Below are 12,540 nucleotides of genomic sequence, written 5' to 3' on the forward strand. Positions count from 1 at the left end.
CTGCGTTATATCGTCTCGGTCAGCCTCCTGCTGCAATATACCGCTCTGATCTTTTGAGACATGGACTCCCATCTCTCTCTCTCTCTCTATATATATATATAATGTGTGTGTGTGAGTGATTTTTATATATATATATATATATAAATGTGTGAGTGATTATATGTGTGTATGTAATTTAGGGCATGTCGCCGCACGTCTTCAACGCTATATAAACGACTCTGTTGATTTCTCACTTTCTTTTATAAAGTACCTTCTGAAAGCAGGAGAGCTCGGTGACCTCAGTTACTTTCGCCTAGAAGCTGATATGGCATCAAAGAAAATGTATAACTAACTAGAACTTTCCATATCACCATTTTTAAAATGCCTTTTTTTTTGATGAGGGCATTGAACAATTAATGTGGAGTTGAAGGTTGCCTTTGAACGGGAGGTGGAGACAACCGTGTGAGGCTCTGGACTTTAAGGCCGTGCTGATAGCGGTCCAGATCGTGCCCCCCCCCCCCAGTTAACTTAATAAGGTTATTATTGCCTATTGGAGAGGGAATGTGTGTGTACGGATATCCATATGTATTGGTGCGCCAGCGAAAAAATGGGGGTCGATATATCGACGAGCTCTGAGTTATGGCTGGTTTAAATGAACGCTAGTTTCCAGGTCTATTTGTTTAGGTGAAAGGACTTGTGGGAGAGCCAGAGCAGTTTTTCAGATCTGCTCCTTTACTTGGCCTTCCAGTGTTTGTCACGTTTTGTCAGGGCAGCTGTAAAGTGGGTCCCTTTCACCTCACTGCTGCGTTTTGCATTTCTAATTCTGGCCTCCTGTTCTCTGAAACGCAAACGGCAGGCGTGACGGCCGTGGCGAGATCTTTGAAAAAAGCAAAAAAAGCAAGCTGCATCTCTCACACACACACACACACACACACACACACACACACACACAGATTTTAGTGCTTTAGTATTACAGCTGTTTGTTTTTGTTTGTTTTTGTGTGGCGGCTTTTGCTGATTAATTTGAGGCCATGCTTATCCTGACGTAAAGCACATAACCGTTAGAGCCAGTCTGATAGGACAGATGTGATGTATTAGAGTGCCTAAGAGAGGTGGGTTAACCGCGCCCCTCCACCAACCACAGGGACAGTAAGGTGCAATTTCTAGCACTTGGGGGGGGTGGGGGGGGAGTTTCACATGGAAGGGTGGAGTGGAGAGGGTGAGGGTCAGGGAGACTGAGAGTAAATACTCCTACCATTTGTAGGCAAAAAGGAGGTTCACATTTTGCCCTGATATTGATTTGGTTTGAAGCATTCATTTGTGGGTGGAATTAAGATATCGATAGTAACCATTTATTGGATATAACAAAATTGATCAAAAGGGGATGTGTGGCACTTTTACAAGAGGGGTTTTGTTTGTTTTGTCTCGTCTTTTTACTGGTGGCACTCTGGCTATAGTGTTTAAATGCTTGCTCTCTTTTTAGCTGGGCCGATATCTTTCTCTCTCTCTCTCTCTCTCTCTCTCTCTCTCTCTCTCACACACACACTCACACTCTCTCTTTAATACACTTTGTTATGCCCGTCTTGCTGCACTATGTTGTGCTTCAAACACTAGTGCTTATTTAGAACGCTGGGTCCCTGCCCTGCTCCTGGAGACGCACCGCGTCACCGAACAAGTTCACGGCCACCCTTAAATTGGAACAGCCGGATTCTGGACTGAGGTCCATGCGAGTATCTGGAGTATCTGGCTATGTGTACCGAAACCTGCTGTCTGCTTTTGCAGAGCGAGCTGGCTGCCCTTGGGTTAGGTTATTCACATTAACCCCCAAAGGAAACGCTGGTTGAGAGAACTGAGGATGTGTGTTGCAGTCCGACTTCAAAGCCAGTTAAAGCCAACAAGAGAGCCCCCCCCCCCCACGTGTTGGTGGTCTTCACGCCGATGATATAACGCATATCGTTGGAGCAAGATAGGGAAATGCTGGGCTTACAGATAGACTAGCGACGAGAGCTAGTCAGAGTAGCAGTCATGTTGTCATGGATCACACGCCACGTTTCCCCATTCACTACTCTCCCACGTTCACTGATTATGACCTGAGATTGCAGTAGGAAAATAATCATCAATTCACGTGTCTCTTATGAAGTATCACATCCCGCCAAATCAAATAGGCCATGTGTCGGCCACATATGCTACATCTCAAGTGTCGCCATCTGAACGCGAGCGCAGGCGCGCGCACACGTGCGCGTGAGCGCATACCCGCAGCCAGGGTGTTAATCCATTTTTGTGATGAAGGAGCCGCCGCACGGCTGTTGTCGCGGATCCGTTAGCTATGACGAATGGCCCTCGGCCCGTACGCGAGAACTGAATTTTTCACCGGCTACATCTCTCCTGCGCCTGTTCCGGCTCCCTGACTCTGCTCCCATAGAAATGTATGTAATATCCCAGAAGCCCTCAATCACTCGAAAAGGTCAAAGTGACAAAGTAATCAATGGGCCGTCGGGGACTCCTTAAGAGAGCCTCAGAGGCCAGGAAACGACTGCTCGGCCATCGGCTTAATGTTCTCGGAGCTCGTTTCGCTGGCCTGTGTCCTCCGCTGTCTGTCCACCACGTTTTATTTCCTGTCTGATTCTGTATTGATGTGAGCTTTCGTCTTCATAATTTAGCTACAAAACCAAACCGGATCGCTGATGGACATTGCTAATGTTAAGCACACCCAAACCCAATCTGTTAGTGATTTACTTGAGGTTAAGCAGATGTAGCAGAGATGTACCCCTTGTTTACTCTCATGAGTAATATATGGTATACAATAATATATGATAATATATGATATACATGAGTTAATATATAGATAAGAAATGAATAACTTGGCCTTGAATTTAGGTCAGTAACTGGTGTTCTCTTTACATTTGTCACGCCCGTGTTCTCATTATTTTCACAAAGCTGATCAGAGATTGCCATAAATGATTTTTTTTGCAGCTTTTCTCCTGTGTTTGTATACGTCTCCTCCTTCTCCTTGGTGTAGAGAACATGCATTAAAGATCAAACCCCGCACACTTCTGTCTTCTCACTCCGTGTTTGGCGGAGGTGTCGTTTGGCGTGCGCACAAACCGACACCGTGACGCTGATGTCGCGCAGGTCACTCTCGCAGGTCACAGGAGAGTTACACGTGCATGCAGCGCGGCTGGACGCAGTGCAGTGCAAAAGCACAGGTCCGAAAATCCAGGGGGCAGGATCCGTGCACGCGCAGTCTTTCATGCCAAGCACCCGCGCGGGGTTTCGTGCACACCGTGCTCCTCGCCGGTATGGTTTTGCGGCCACGCAACGCGTTTTTTCTCGTGAAGGCCTGAAGCGATTCGGTGGATTGTTGTGGCCTGTCGCCAAACCACAGCACAGGTGCAGGCGCGCTATTATCGCGCGCCGGTCGTTACCACCGGCTACTGCCAGATGCTGTTTGAAACGGGTAGATCTTTTTCTCTTTTTTTTTTTTGTGCACGTCGCGCGGAAATTCGTCTCGTCGCGGGCGGTTTCATTTCGGAGCGGTCTCGCTGCTGCGCTTGCTCTCCTCGAGCTCTGTCTTTTCCGCTCTTAAGGCGGGCCGATATCCGCGTGCAGGGCGGCGATTCTTTTGACCAGGCATGAGATGAGGTCGCGATAACTGCACGCCGTCCGCGCACTTTTAGTGTTTAGCCACTGCTGATCAGAAAATTGAATCTAAATAAGATTTCTCTATGAAAGCTGCACGTGGCCGCCCCACGTGATGAACACTGGCGATATAGGTCGCGCGCTGCGGTACCCTTCAATTAAAAAGCAGAGAAGCTACCGTCCCTCCTGCTTTTCCAGTGTCGGGTTGTTAAAATGTTTTCATTTGTTGTGTATTTGCATGTAGATGGAAAAAGAGTTGGAAAATATGTGCGCGAGCGCGCGTGTCAGGGATCAAAATGAATGCGTGCACGATACCAATAAGTTCAAGGTTGGCATAATTCTCACGAGCAACAGGTTTTCCCTTCATCTCAGCCTCTTCTTAATAAGGTTTATAAATAAATATGAACGCTATAAATATTTTCCCATTCATTTAGATGCTGATGACTTGAAATGGCTCTCTGGTGAAGAGCCTCAGCCGCTCTCAGTCTTCTCAGTCTATAAGTATTTAACCGCTCATTATCAGAATAACACAGAGTTACACACACACTCACACATACAGAAACACGTCCGACTCCATTAATGTCAGACAACTCGTTAGAGAGCGTCTGGCGCTTTCAAAACGATGATGAAATCTTTCAGTGCTGCCTTATTGATGTAGAAGTACTTTTGGGATCTTATTTACTCACGCGCTTCTCCAACGAACTGATTTAATGAGGAGGTGTGGAGGCGCGCGCCTTCGTCTCCGATAGCATCTCCGAACACGGAGGTCCCTGTTGTCCGCCACGCTGATGTGTCCGCTCACTGAATAAACTACAGTTATCAATAAGCCAGGCTGACAGGCAGAGCTTAGCATGCTCCCGGCGGCCACCCCGCCTGTTTTCACCTGCTCCAAGAACCGCGAGGTAAGCATGTGCTGCTTGCGTAAGTGGCCGTGTTTCAATGGCAAATTTGGAGCCAGATGTGTCTGCTGGCCATGAGACATGGTATCCCCACAGCACCTAACGGTACGGTGTTGTTCTTCTGAGGGCTGGTGCCATCATAGTATGACCAAGGGCTGCTGTGTGCTGTTCTGGGGATTCCACTATGCTGTACCAGTTATGTGATTGGTAATAACAGTGTTGTAACACCTTAGTATAAACTTGCAATTCATGCCTATGCAAGACTGAGTACTTGAGTAAACAAGACGAGTACTTGGCTATACAATACACCCATGTCCCACGTGTGGTATCCCGTGCCCCGCCCATGTCCAGGGTCTAGTGTCCTGTGCCCCACCCATGTCCAGGGTGCAGTGTCCCAGGCCCCGCCCATGTCCAGGGTGCAGTGTCCAACCCATTCCATGCCTGTGTTCTTGTCTAAGATGACTGCAGGGTGAAACACCAGCCTCAGCGCACCTCCTCTAACACTTATATTGCATGTATAAGGCGGTCAATGAGAACTACAGAAGAGTAAGATGGAGAGAGAGAGAGAGAGAGAGAGAGAGAGAGAGGGAGAGAGAGGGAGAGAGAGAGATTGTGTCACCAAGGGATGGATGTCATGTGTTTGCTGAAGTTGATGTTATAGCCAGCCACAGCTAAAGATCTAATCTTTTAACGGCCATTAAAAGTGCGTCAGAAGCTACTGGGCCAAGGTGCTTGTTTCTGGAATTGCTACCCAGCACAGCTCTTGTGCCAGTTTTGTCAAAGTGGGTTGCACACAGTAATGTTGTTTGTCATGAGCTCGACCAGTGCACATACCGAGTTTGGAAAGGGCTGTCATGCTGGTTTAAATATTCACTCACAGAAAGTTCGTTGTTGTGTCATCAACAACGCTGGCAGATTCTGGAAACAAAAGCTTATTGCTTGTTTAATCTTTTTAAGTGACCCTGTGTGATGCACTAGAAAACTTTAGAGAACAATAATGACTGTGTCCTTGGGAACACTGCATTGATCTGATTACATCTCATTGCATATATTTTTTGGTGTGTCTTCTACTACATAAAGTTTCTGAATAAGCAAATTGGAACTTTGTGTGTGTTTTGTTTGTAGGATAAATTGGTTTCAAACATTAAAGTAATTGGAAAAAAAATAAAAGATATATTTTAGTGCTCTTATTCTTTTGCTTTCCAGTTTTTTCGAGCCTGTGTGGGTGATGTATTTAATATTTACAGCTTGGCTTGGCCTGAGATGTATGGTGCAAGACGGCGAGACGTCTCTCTGAAAACAAACAGAAGAGAGCAGAGCAGAGGCTTCTGAACGCCAGGCGCCAGCTGGCTCACGCCAGACGTCACAGGTCTCATTTCACAACAGTTGTCTCACCAGAACAAGTTAGTGATTTTGGCAAATCTGATATTTAATCATCGGGGATACTTTCTTTAAAAAAAAAAAAAGCTCAATGAATCAATGAATTGTGTATGACTATATTAACATTTTATGATAATCCAATTATGGGTTTGGAAAACCCAATCCTAATGATGAAATGAAATGACCTGGGCCTAATTAGACCTAACTAGATGCTTACATTAGATGTGTGTGCATCTGTTGTGCCTCTAACTTATGAAATCCATCCACAAATAGACTTGCACTTACACCTACTTACATTTACGGCATTTAGCTGACACTTTTATCCAAAGCGGCTTACAATTATAACCGAGTACAAATTGAGCAATTGAGGGTTAAGGGTCTTGCTCAGGGGCCCAACAGTGGCAACTTGGCAATCAACAACCTTCTTTACCATTGCGTCGCACACGCATCAATTATCAAATCATGTGAGATGCTCGACTGGTATTTAAATGCCAGAACACCTGTCGATCCGTTAAACAAGAGAGCCATCTTCTTCCAGCCTGCTTGATTCCTCCGCAGCGCAGCCTACACGGCTCACGCCGCCTCCTTTAGCAATCGCGACCTGTTCACTGTACGCAGCTCTATGCTCTATCGATCTGTATCCTTATCCTCGGTAGCCCGTGTTGACATTTGCTGCTCGTGGGCGTTAGTGCCCGGCCCTCGACCGTAGCTTCTGGAGCGGGCAGCCCACCAAAGCAAGACGGGGGCTTGTTCTTGCTGGGTTTCTACTGTGCATGTGTTCCCTGGTGCCGTGGTCCTGGCCCGCGCTCCTTTCACGGGCTCGTGCGTGACGTGCCGTTCTGTTGTTCTGTATCTTTGTCTGGGGACAGTGGGTTTTTCAATAGGTGTTCGCTGAGAGTAAACCACTGTACTGTTCCAGATCCCAGTCCAGTGGACCACGTTACGGGATTGTGTCTAATGCATCATCTCCGATCCGGATCTCTAGTAAAGCGTAAAGTCACTCATCAGCGGGTGTGGGTCAGTTAGCACGTAAAAATGAAAAAAAAAAACAAAAAAAAAAGTAATCGGTGACTCTGATTGACGACCTCTATAAGGAACGATCTCCTGTTTGATGGCCAGTTGTGTGCTTTTAGATCACATGAAAAAAGCACCACAAGCAGAGGAGGCCAGAAGTGCTCGCAGAAATCGCTCGTTCAATACGGTAGTGTTTCTGAATCATCGGATTTGCATGAGGTGTTCACGGGTGAAGTCAAAAGTATTTAAGGCTCTGTGTGTATGCGTGCACGCATACGCGCATGTGTGTGTGTGTGTTGGTTTGTGAATTAGTTTAAGGATTATGGTATCTGGTGGTAAACTCTGTATCACAAACTGGAAGCAGCCTTGCGGATTTGGCCGATTACACACCGCAGCAGCAGTTGGTGTGCTCAGGGTTACCGATAAGGATTAAACGCGTGACCCCCGCGTGACTCCTGCTGCGCTACCACGTGAGCCCGTGTTTTGAAGCGGGGAGTGCGTGGAGTGCAGGGAGGCGTGGTCAGAGCGGCCAACCCAGCTGGTCCGCCTTCGGGACAGGTGCAGAGAAACACATTAGATCACCGAGCTGATAACTGACTCCAGCCCTGCCTAACAGTGCGCACACACACACACACACACACGCACGCACACACTCCCCACTTCCAGCACATTCCCCACAAAGACATTATCAAAACTGACTTGCCATTGAATGGACAACGGCAGCCGTTAAGAACATGCAAATGATCATTAATTGGATCATTGCCGTCCGCGGTAAACTAATTGCTGCATTCTAAGTCTTAATTGCAGAATGGTTGGATTCCGTTTAGAATTTTAATGGCTCAGACAGCTGGTGCACACACGTTTTTCTGTTCCTTGCCTTTTTTTCCTTCCTGGCTTTTTGGAATGCCTTCCGGGACAGGGTCCAATACACAGCATGGGTTCCACCACATGCCTAAATTTCTCACGCACGAGCATGAGGGGCTGTGTGTGTGTTTGCTTTTCTACCTTTACTTGTGTGTATGAGGCAAGGCAGCTCTGTACACATGCCAGTCTGGGGGAGCCTGTGGACATGTTTGTGCATGCATATGTGAGAGAGCGAGAGAGAGAGCGAGAGAGAGAGAGAGAGAGAGAGAGAGCGCAGAGGTCGGTAGAGTAGCCAAAACCTGTACTCAGGTAAAGTACTGTTACTTTACAAAAAATAATTCCTCACATAGAAGGAAAAGTCGTTATTTAAAGTATTACCTAAGTAAAAGTAAGAAAGTATCTGTTAAAGTCTACTTAAGTAGCGAGTTACTTCATCAGAGCTAATTTAATAACACCGGCAACAAAATATATAGATGCATTTTTATCCCACAAACTGAAATATGTGGTTCTCATGCTTCTTTAAATTCAAAACTGTTTTAAAGATGTATCTTTCAGGCATGATTTTTAAGTGCATTTTCCAATAAGTATTACTTATTCATATATAAGGCTGTTATTACACTTAAATCTGTACCTCTTCAGTGTTCAGTAATACTGGTTTCCCACAGGCCTGCTGTAGCCTACATAACCACGACTGTAATCGGTTGGAAACCATTTGTCCTGTCTATGTAGACAGCTAAAGCACGTCTGCTAAATGCCAAACACATAGATGTAAATATAATGGAACAAAAAACTGATTGATTAGAGAAATTCTGAAAACATGTTTAGATTCAGCGTGCAAAACTACCTAATCAACAGACATTTTTTGTTGCTATCCTACTTAGTTCGTGTGTTGTGTTTATGCTACACGAGGTTTTTCATATCAGCTAATTATGGTGCATATAACATAAGTCACAAGCATCGCATTAGACTTGATCACTTTGTGATTAGTACAGTCTGTGGGAATATTCCGAGCTCTTGGCCAAGGTCACCTACTACACATCTTACAGTTGCAATTAGGCGACCGATCAGTCAGACTGGCTGCTGGCCAGATATTCTACGTTGTCTAGCTGACAACTGAAATATCGAATATAAAATCAATAACAAACCTTAATTTTTATAACAATGAAACCTTTATAATATGTATAGTCTTAAAAATATGCCTCAAATGGGGCATTCAGTTAAGATGGTTTTTCTGATGCTTGTTGTTTAGCTACATAGCTAGCCATCGTTAGCCTTTTTTTTTTCTCAGAATATCACTTATATTGGACCACATTTTACTTTCATATGAATAAAGTACATTAGGAGAGAGCACCGATTTCACACAAAGATATGTGAGCCTTAAAGAAAAGGATATGTTGTGAGCTGTTTCTCATAAATGTAATTTTAGTCCTATGCCAGGAAATGTAGCTGTTTGTTCATTATGGTGGTTTATTGTCCAGTTGTGTAACTCACTAAAGCAAAGCGGCACTCGGTGATCATCTTTAGGGATTTCACTCAATCTCCCACACATGACAGGTTGTGGCGAAACATACACAGTATAAGACTTACTTTAAAATGTAACAGGAGGAACGCTGACGAATATAACGGAGTGAAAGTTCATTTTTGTTTTCGCAAATGTACTCGAGTAAGTACCCTCTTTTAAAACCCCTCTTAGAACTACAATTTGTTCAAAAGGTTGCTTAAGTAAATGTAACGGAGCAAATGTAGCGCATTACTGTGTGTGTGTGTGTGTGAGAGAGAGAGAGAGAGAGAGAGAGGGAGCAGCAAAGCAGGTGTGACGACGTGAACTGCTCTCTCATTATCTGTAGGCCACAAGCCTGCCCCTGCTCCTCCAAGGCCAGACGCAGGGTCCGCATAATCGCACAGGCCTCATTTAACCTCATTACAATAATTCATGCACACACAAAAAAGAACCTTCCGCTCATTACATATAATTAAATTGAGAGGAAATTGTCATGATCATATGCCAATTTACTCCTTTGCATTCAACTGTAGTTTTTCACCTCACTGGGCAAATCCTACAACTACCATCAATTACTCTTTCCCTTCTGCTTCCTGTTTGTTGATACATTTCCTGCCTTCCTGTCTTTCCTCTTTTAAAACATTTGTTTTCTGTTTTTGTTGTGAGATTTGTTTGACGTGTGTGTGTGTGTGTGTGTGTGTGTGTGTGTGTGTGCGCGTGTGTGTGTGCGTGTGCGTGTGTGTGCCGTATGAGCCTGGGTTGAGAGGCTGGTTGTAAACCAGGCAGGCACGGCACTGACCTGAGACCTGTAGGTATGGCTGAGGTAATGCTTTTTTGGCCTATCGATCTCATCCGAGCTCTCCTGGTGAGCCGGCAGCGTGCACACCGCGAGCGGAGAGCGGCCCACAGTCGATATGTTTGTTAGAGCCTCCCGGAGACGAATCCCTCAGACACTTTATAGATTAGGCCTCGTCTGAGGCGCCGTCATCCCTGATTCTCTTATTTGTCATTGACGGGTCCCTCCGAGGTGCTTTAAAAATAACCGGCCTGTTTGTGCCGAGGCGTCTGCCGTACTCCGGAGTCTCCGCTGTCTCTGTAGCTGATAATCAGACACCCAGTCCTTCCTCATTAATACGGTCTCACACGTCGCACTTTTGCCGCAGGTCTGATCGACACTCAGAAGTCGTGGACCACTGAGCCGTTTCCCGGTTCTGTGGTGATTCAGTCTTCTGCCAGCAGCAGCTAATCTGAAGGTTTTTTTTCCCCTTTTCTCGTAACAGTTGAATAAAAGTAGGAGCACTAGTTTAAAACCTGTTGCCAGTTTTCACTTCAACATTCTCTGTCTGTCTGTCTGTCTGTCTGACTCTCAGAGCCATGGCTACAATGCGCTTTGGACAGCACGCCATAAAAAGCACGGCTGTGTTTCTGCAGACGGAGCTGTCCTTTGCCCTGGTTAATCGGAAGCCTGTGGTTCCTGGCCGTATCCTTTAATGCAGCCCTGCTGTTGTCTGGACTTTTACTGGTGGGCTTCAGGGAACGTGTACTTCAGCGTCCTGGACAGGTGGGATTCGCGTTTTCTCTCTGCCTTTCTCTCTCTGTCTCACACACAAACATATATATACACACACACACACACACACACACACACACGCACACACACCTCACTCCTGGTTTCTACGTTTTCACAGGAACATGATGTACTCAATAGAGCAGCGTTATGGTTGCCCACCGTTGCTTGGCAACGTATTTGCTCTCGCTCTCTCGCTCTCTCTCACTCTCTGACCTTCGGGTAGGGCCACGTGAGCAGATGTTTACATCGCAGCCCCGCAGCAGGAAAAAAAAGAAAAAGAAAAAAGTTTGTGTTAAAACAGAACCAACAGAACAGCAGCTGTGTGATGGGGGTAAAATTTCACCTTCTCTCGCCTTGGGCGGCCTCTCGACAGATCGCCCCTCCCGCAGGAAGCGGATGGAGGCTAAAAGCAAAGTGAAGAGTTGTCCATCTTTTGCTCCTCCGCGTCTCTCTCTGAAGCGTAATACTTTCCACCCTTCATTCCTTCTCTCTCTCTTTTTTGTCTATTAATCCTGTTGCTCGATGGCATGCCAACCTCGCATATATTTGCATGATTTCCATGACTGATTTGTTTGCATAATGCACTCACTCTGTTTTTTGTTTTTTTTTCGGGATGATCACAAGTCTGCGCCTTCTGTATGCGAGGCTTTGAGTGCTGTTCTGGCTGGTGTAGCCCTGGCCCCGGATAGATGGAGCCCTGCCCCTGCTTAGATAAAGCCCCCACCCCTGTTTAAATGAAGTACATATGGAAATGGATGTGGTGCTCTGGCGTAGCGTCGCTGCTTCGTCTTCCCAGAGACGTGGTAACGAGGAGACTGGCACATGCTCCCATTGGTAATGTACATCAGCAAGCATGATGTACAGCAAGTTTGAAGAAAGTCCTGCAAGTGTGTGTGTGTGTGTGTGTGTGTGTGTGTGTGTGTGTGTGTGTGTGTGTGTGTGTGTGTGTTGAAGTCATATGCTGCGGCATCACATACAGAGTGTCCTGAAACGAGTCCCTTTGCTGCTGTTGGGGCCCTGGGCTGTTCTGTTCTCCTGGGCAGGACATTCCAGATGCATGTTTGCCCATTACCCACGTGGCAGTGCGTGCCTGGCTGGGTTCTCCACGGATGCAAGTCGGAGCTGCCAAGGCTGCAGCATGAGTATGCGTATTGCAGGATGGCGTTGTGCTGTCTGCAGCCCGTTTGAGAGGCTGCTCAACGCCAGGATCTGCACCATCTCCCGGCTATTTTGGGGCGTGCGGATCGGCTCATGAGTAAAGCCGCACTACTGCCTGCAAGCTGTTTCGTTAGTCGGCGTGGCGCCACTGGTGATGAGGCTGTCATCTTCGTGCTATTCCAGGGCTCTCTGAGTTGGAGGGGAGAGCCGGACTCTCCCGGAGCCGTTTCTCCGCCACGGCCCACGGAGCGGGTCCAGCGTGTGGTCTCCCTAATGAGGGCCAGACGTTTGGTCCGTATGTTCATGGGTTGTTAGCGGTTTGGAGTGGGAGACATGGCGTGACTTTCGCCACCGGTGGATGGTGGGATGAAGGGTGGGGAGGTGGGGGCAGGTTGGGGGATGGGGGTGGGGGCAGATTGGGGGATGGGGGGGGTTGTTAGGGTGGAAACCCAAAAGGTGAGTCGGCGGGTACCATGTTTGAGTCCATTCTGTAGGAACGGTCTGGGAGATGGAGTTTATCCCTCTTGTTACACCCAC

The 12,540-nt window shown here is 46.8% G+C and overlaps 1 protein-coding gene across 1 annotated transcript in view; it reads left to right on the forward strand.

The window, feature by feature from the left end:
• The window catches only part of fhit (fragile histidine triad diadenosine triphosphatase), a 152,897-nt gene that overhangs the window by 39,938 nt on the left and 100,419 nt on the right, over positions 1–12,540 (forward strand). Inside the window, exons 3-4 of the mRNA XM_035520633.1 lie at positions 10,439–10,528; positions 10,646–10,755. Of these exons, the coding sequence (XP_035376526.1) occupies positions 10,650–10,755 (106 nt within the window). The 5' untranslated portion in view covers positions 10,439–10,528; positions 10,646–10,649. The remainder of the gene's footprint in view (positions 1–10,438; positions 10,529–10,645; positions 10,756–12,540) is intronic.

Source organism: Electrophorus electricus, chromosome 20 (genome assembly GCF_013358815.1).
Source record: "Electrophorus electricus isolate fEleEle1 chromosome 20, fEleEle1.pri, whole genome shotgun sequence".
Taxonomy (NCBI): domain Eukaryota; kingdom Metazoa; phylum Chordata; class Actinopteri; order Gymnotiformes; family Gymnotidae; genus Electrophorus; species Electrophorus electricus.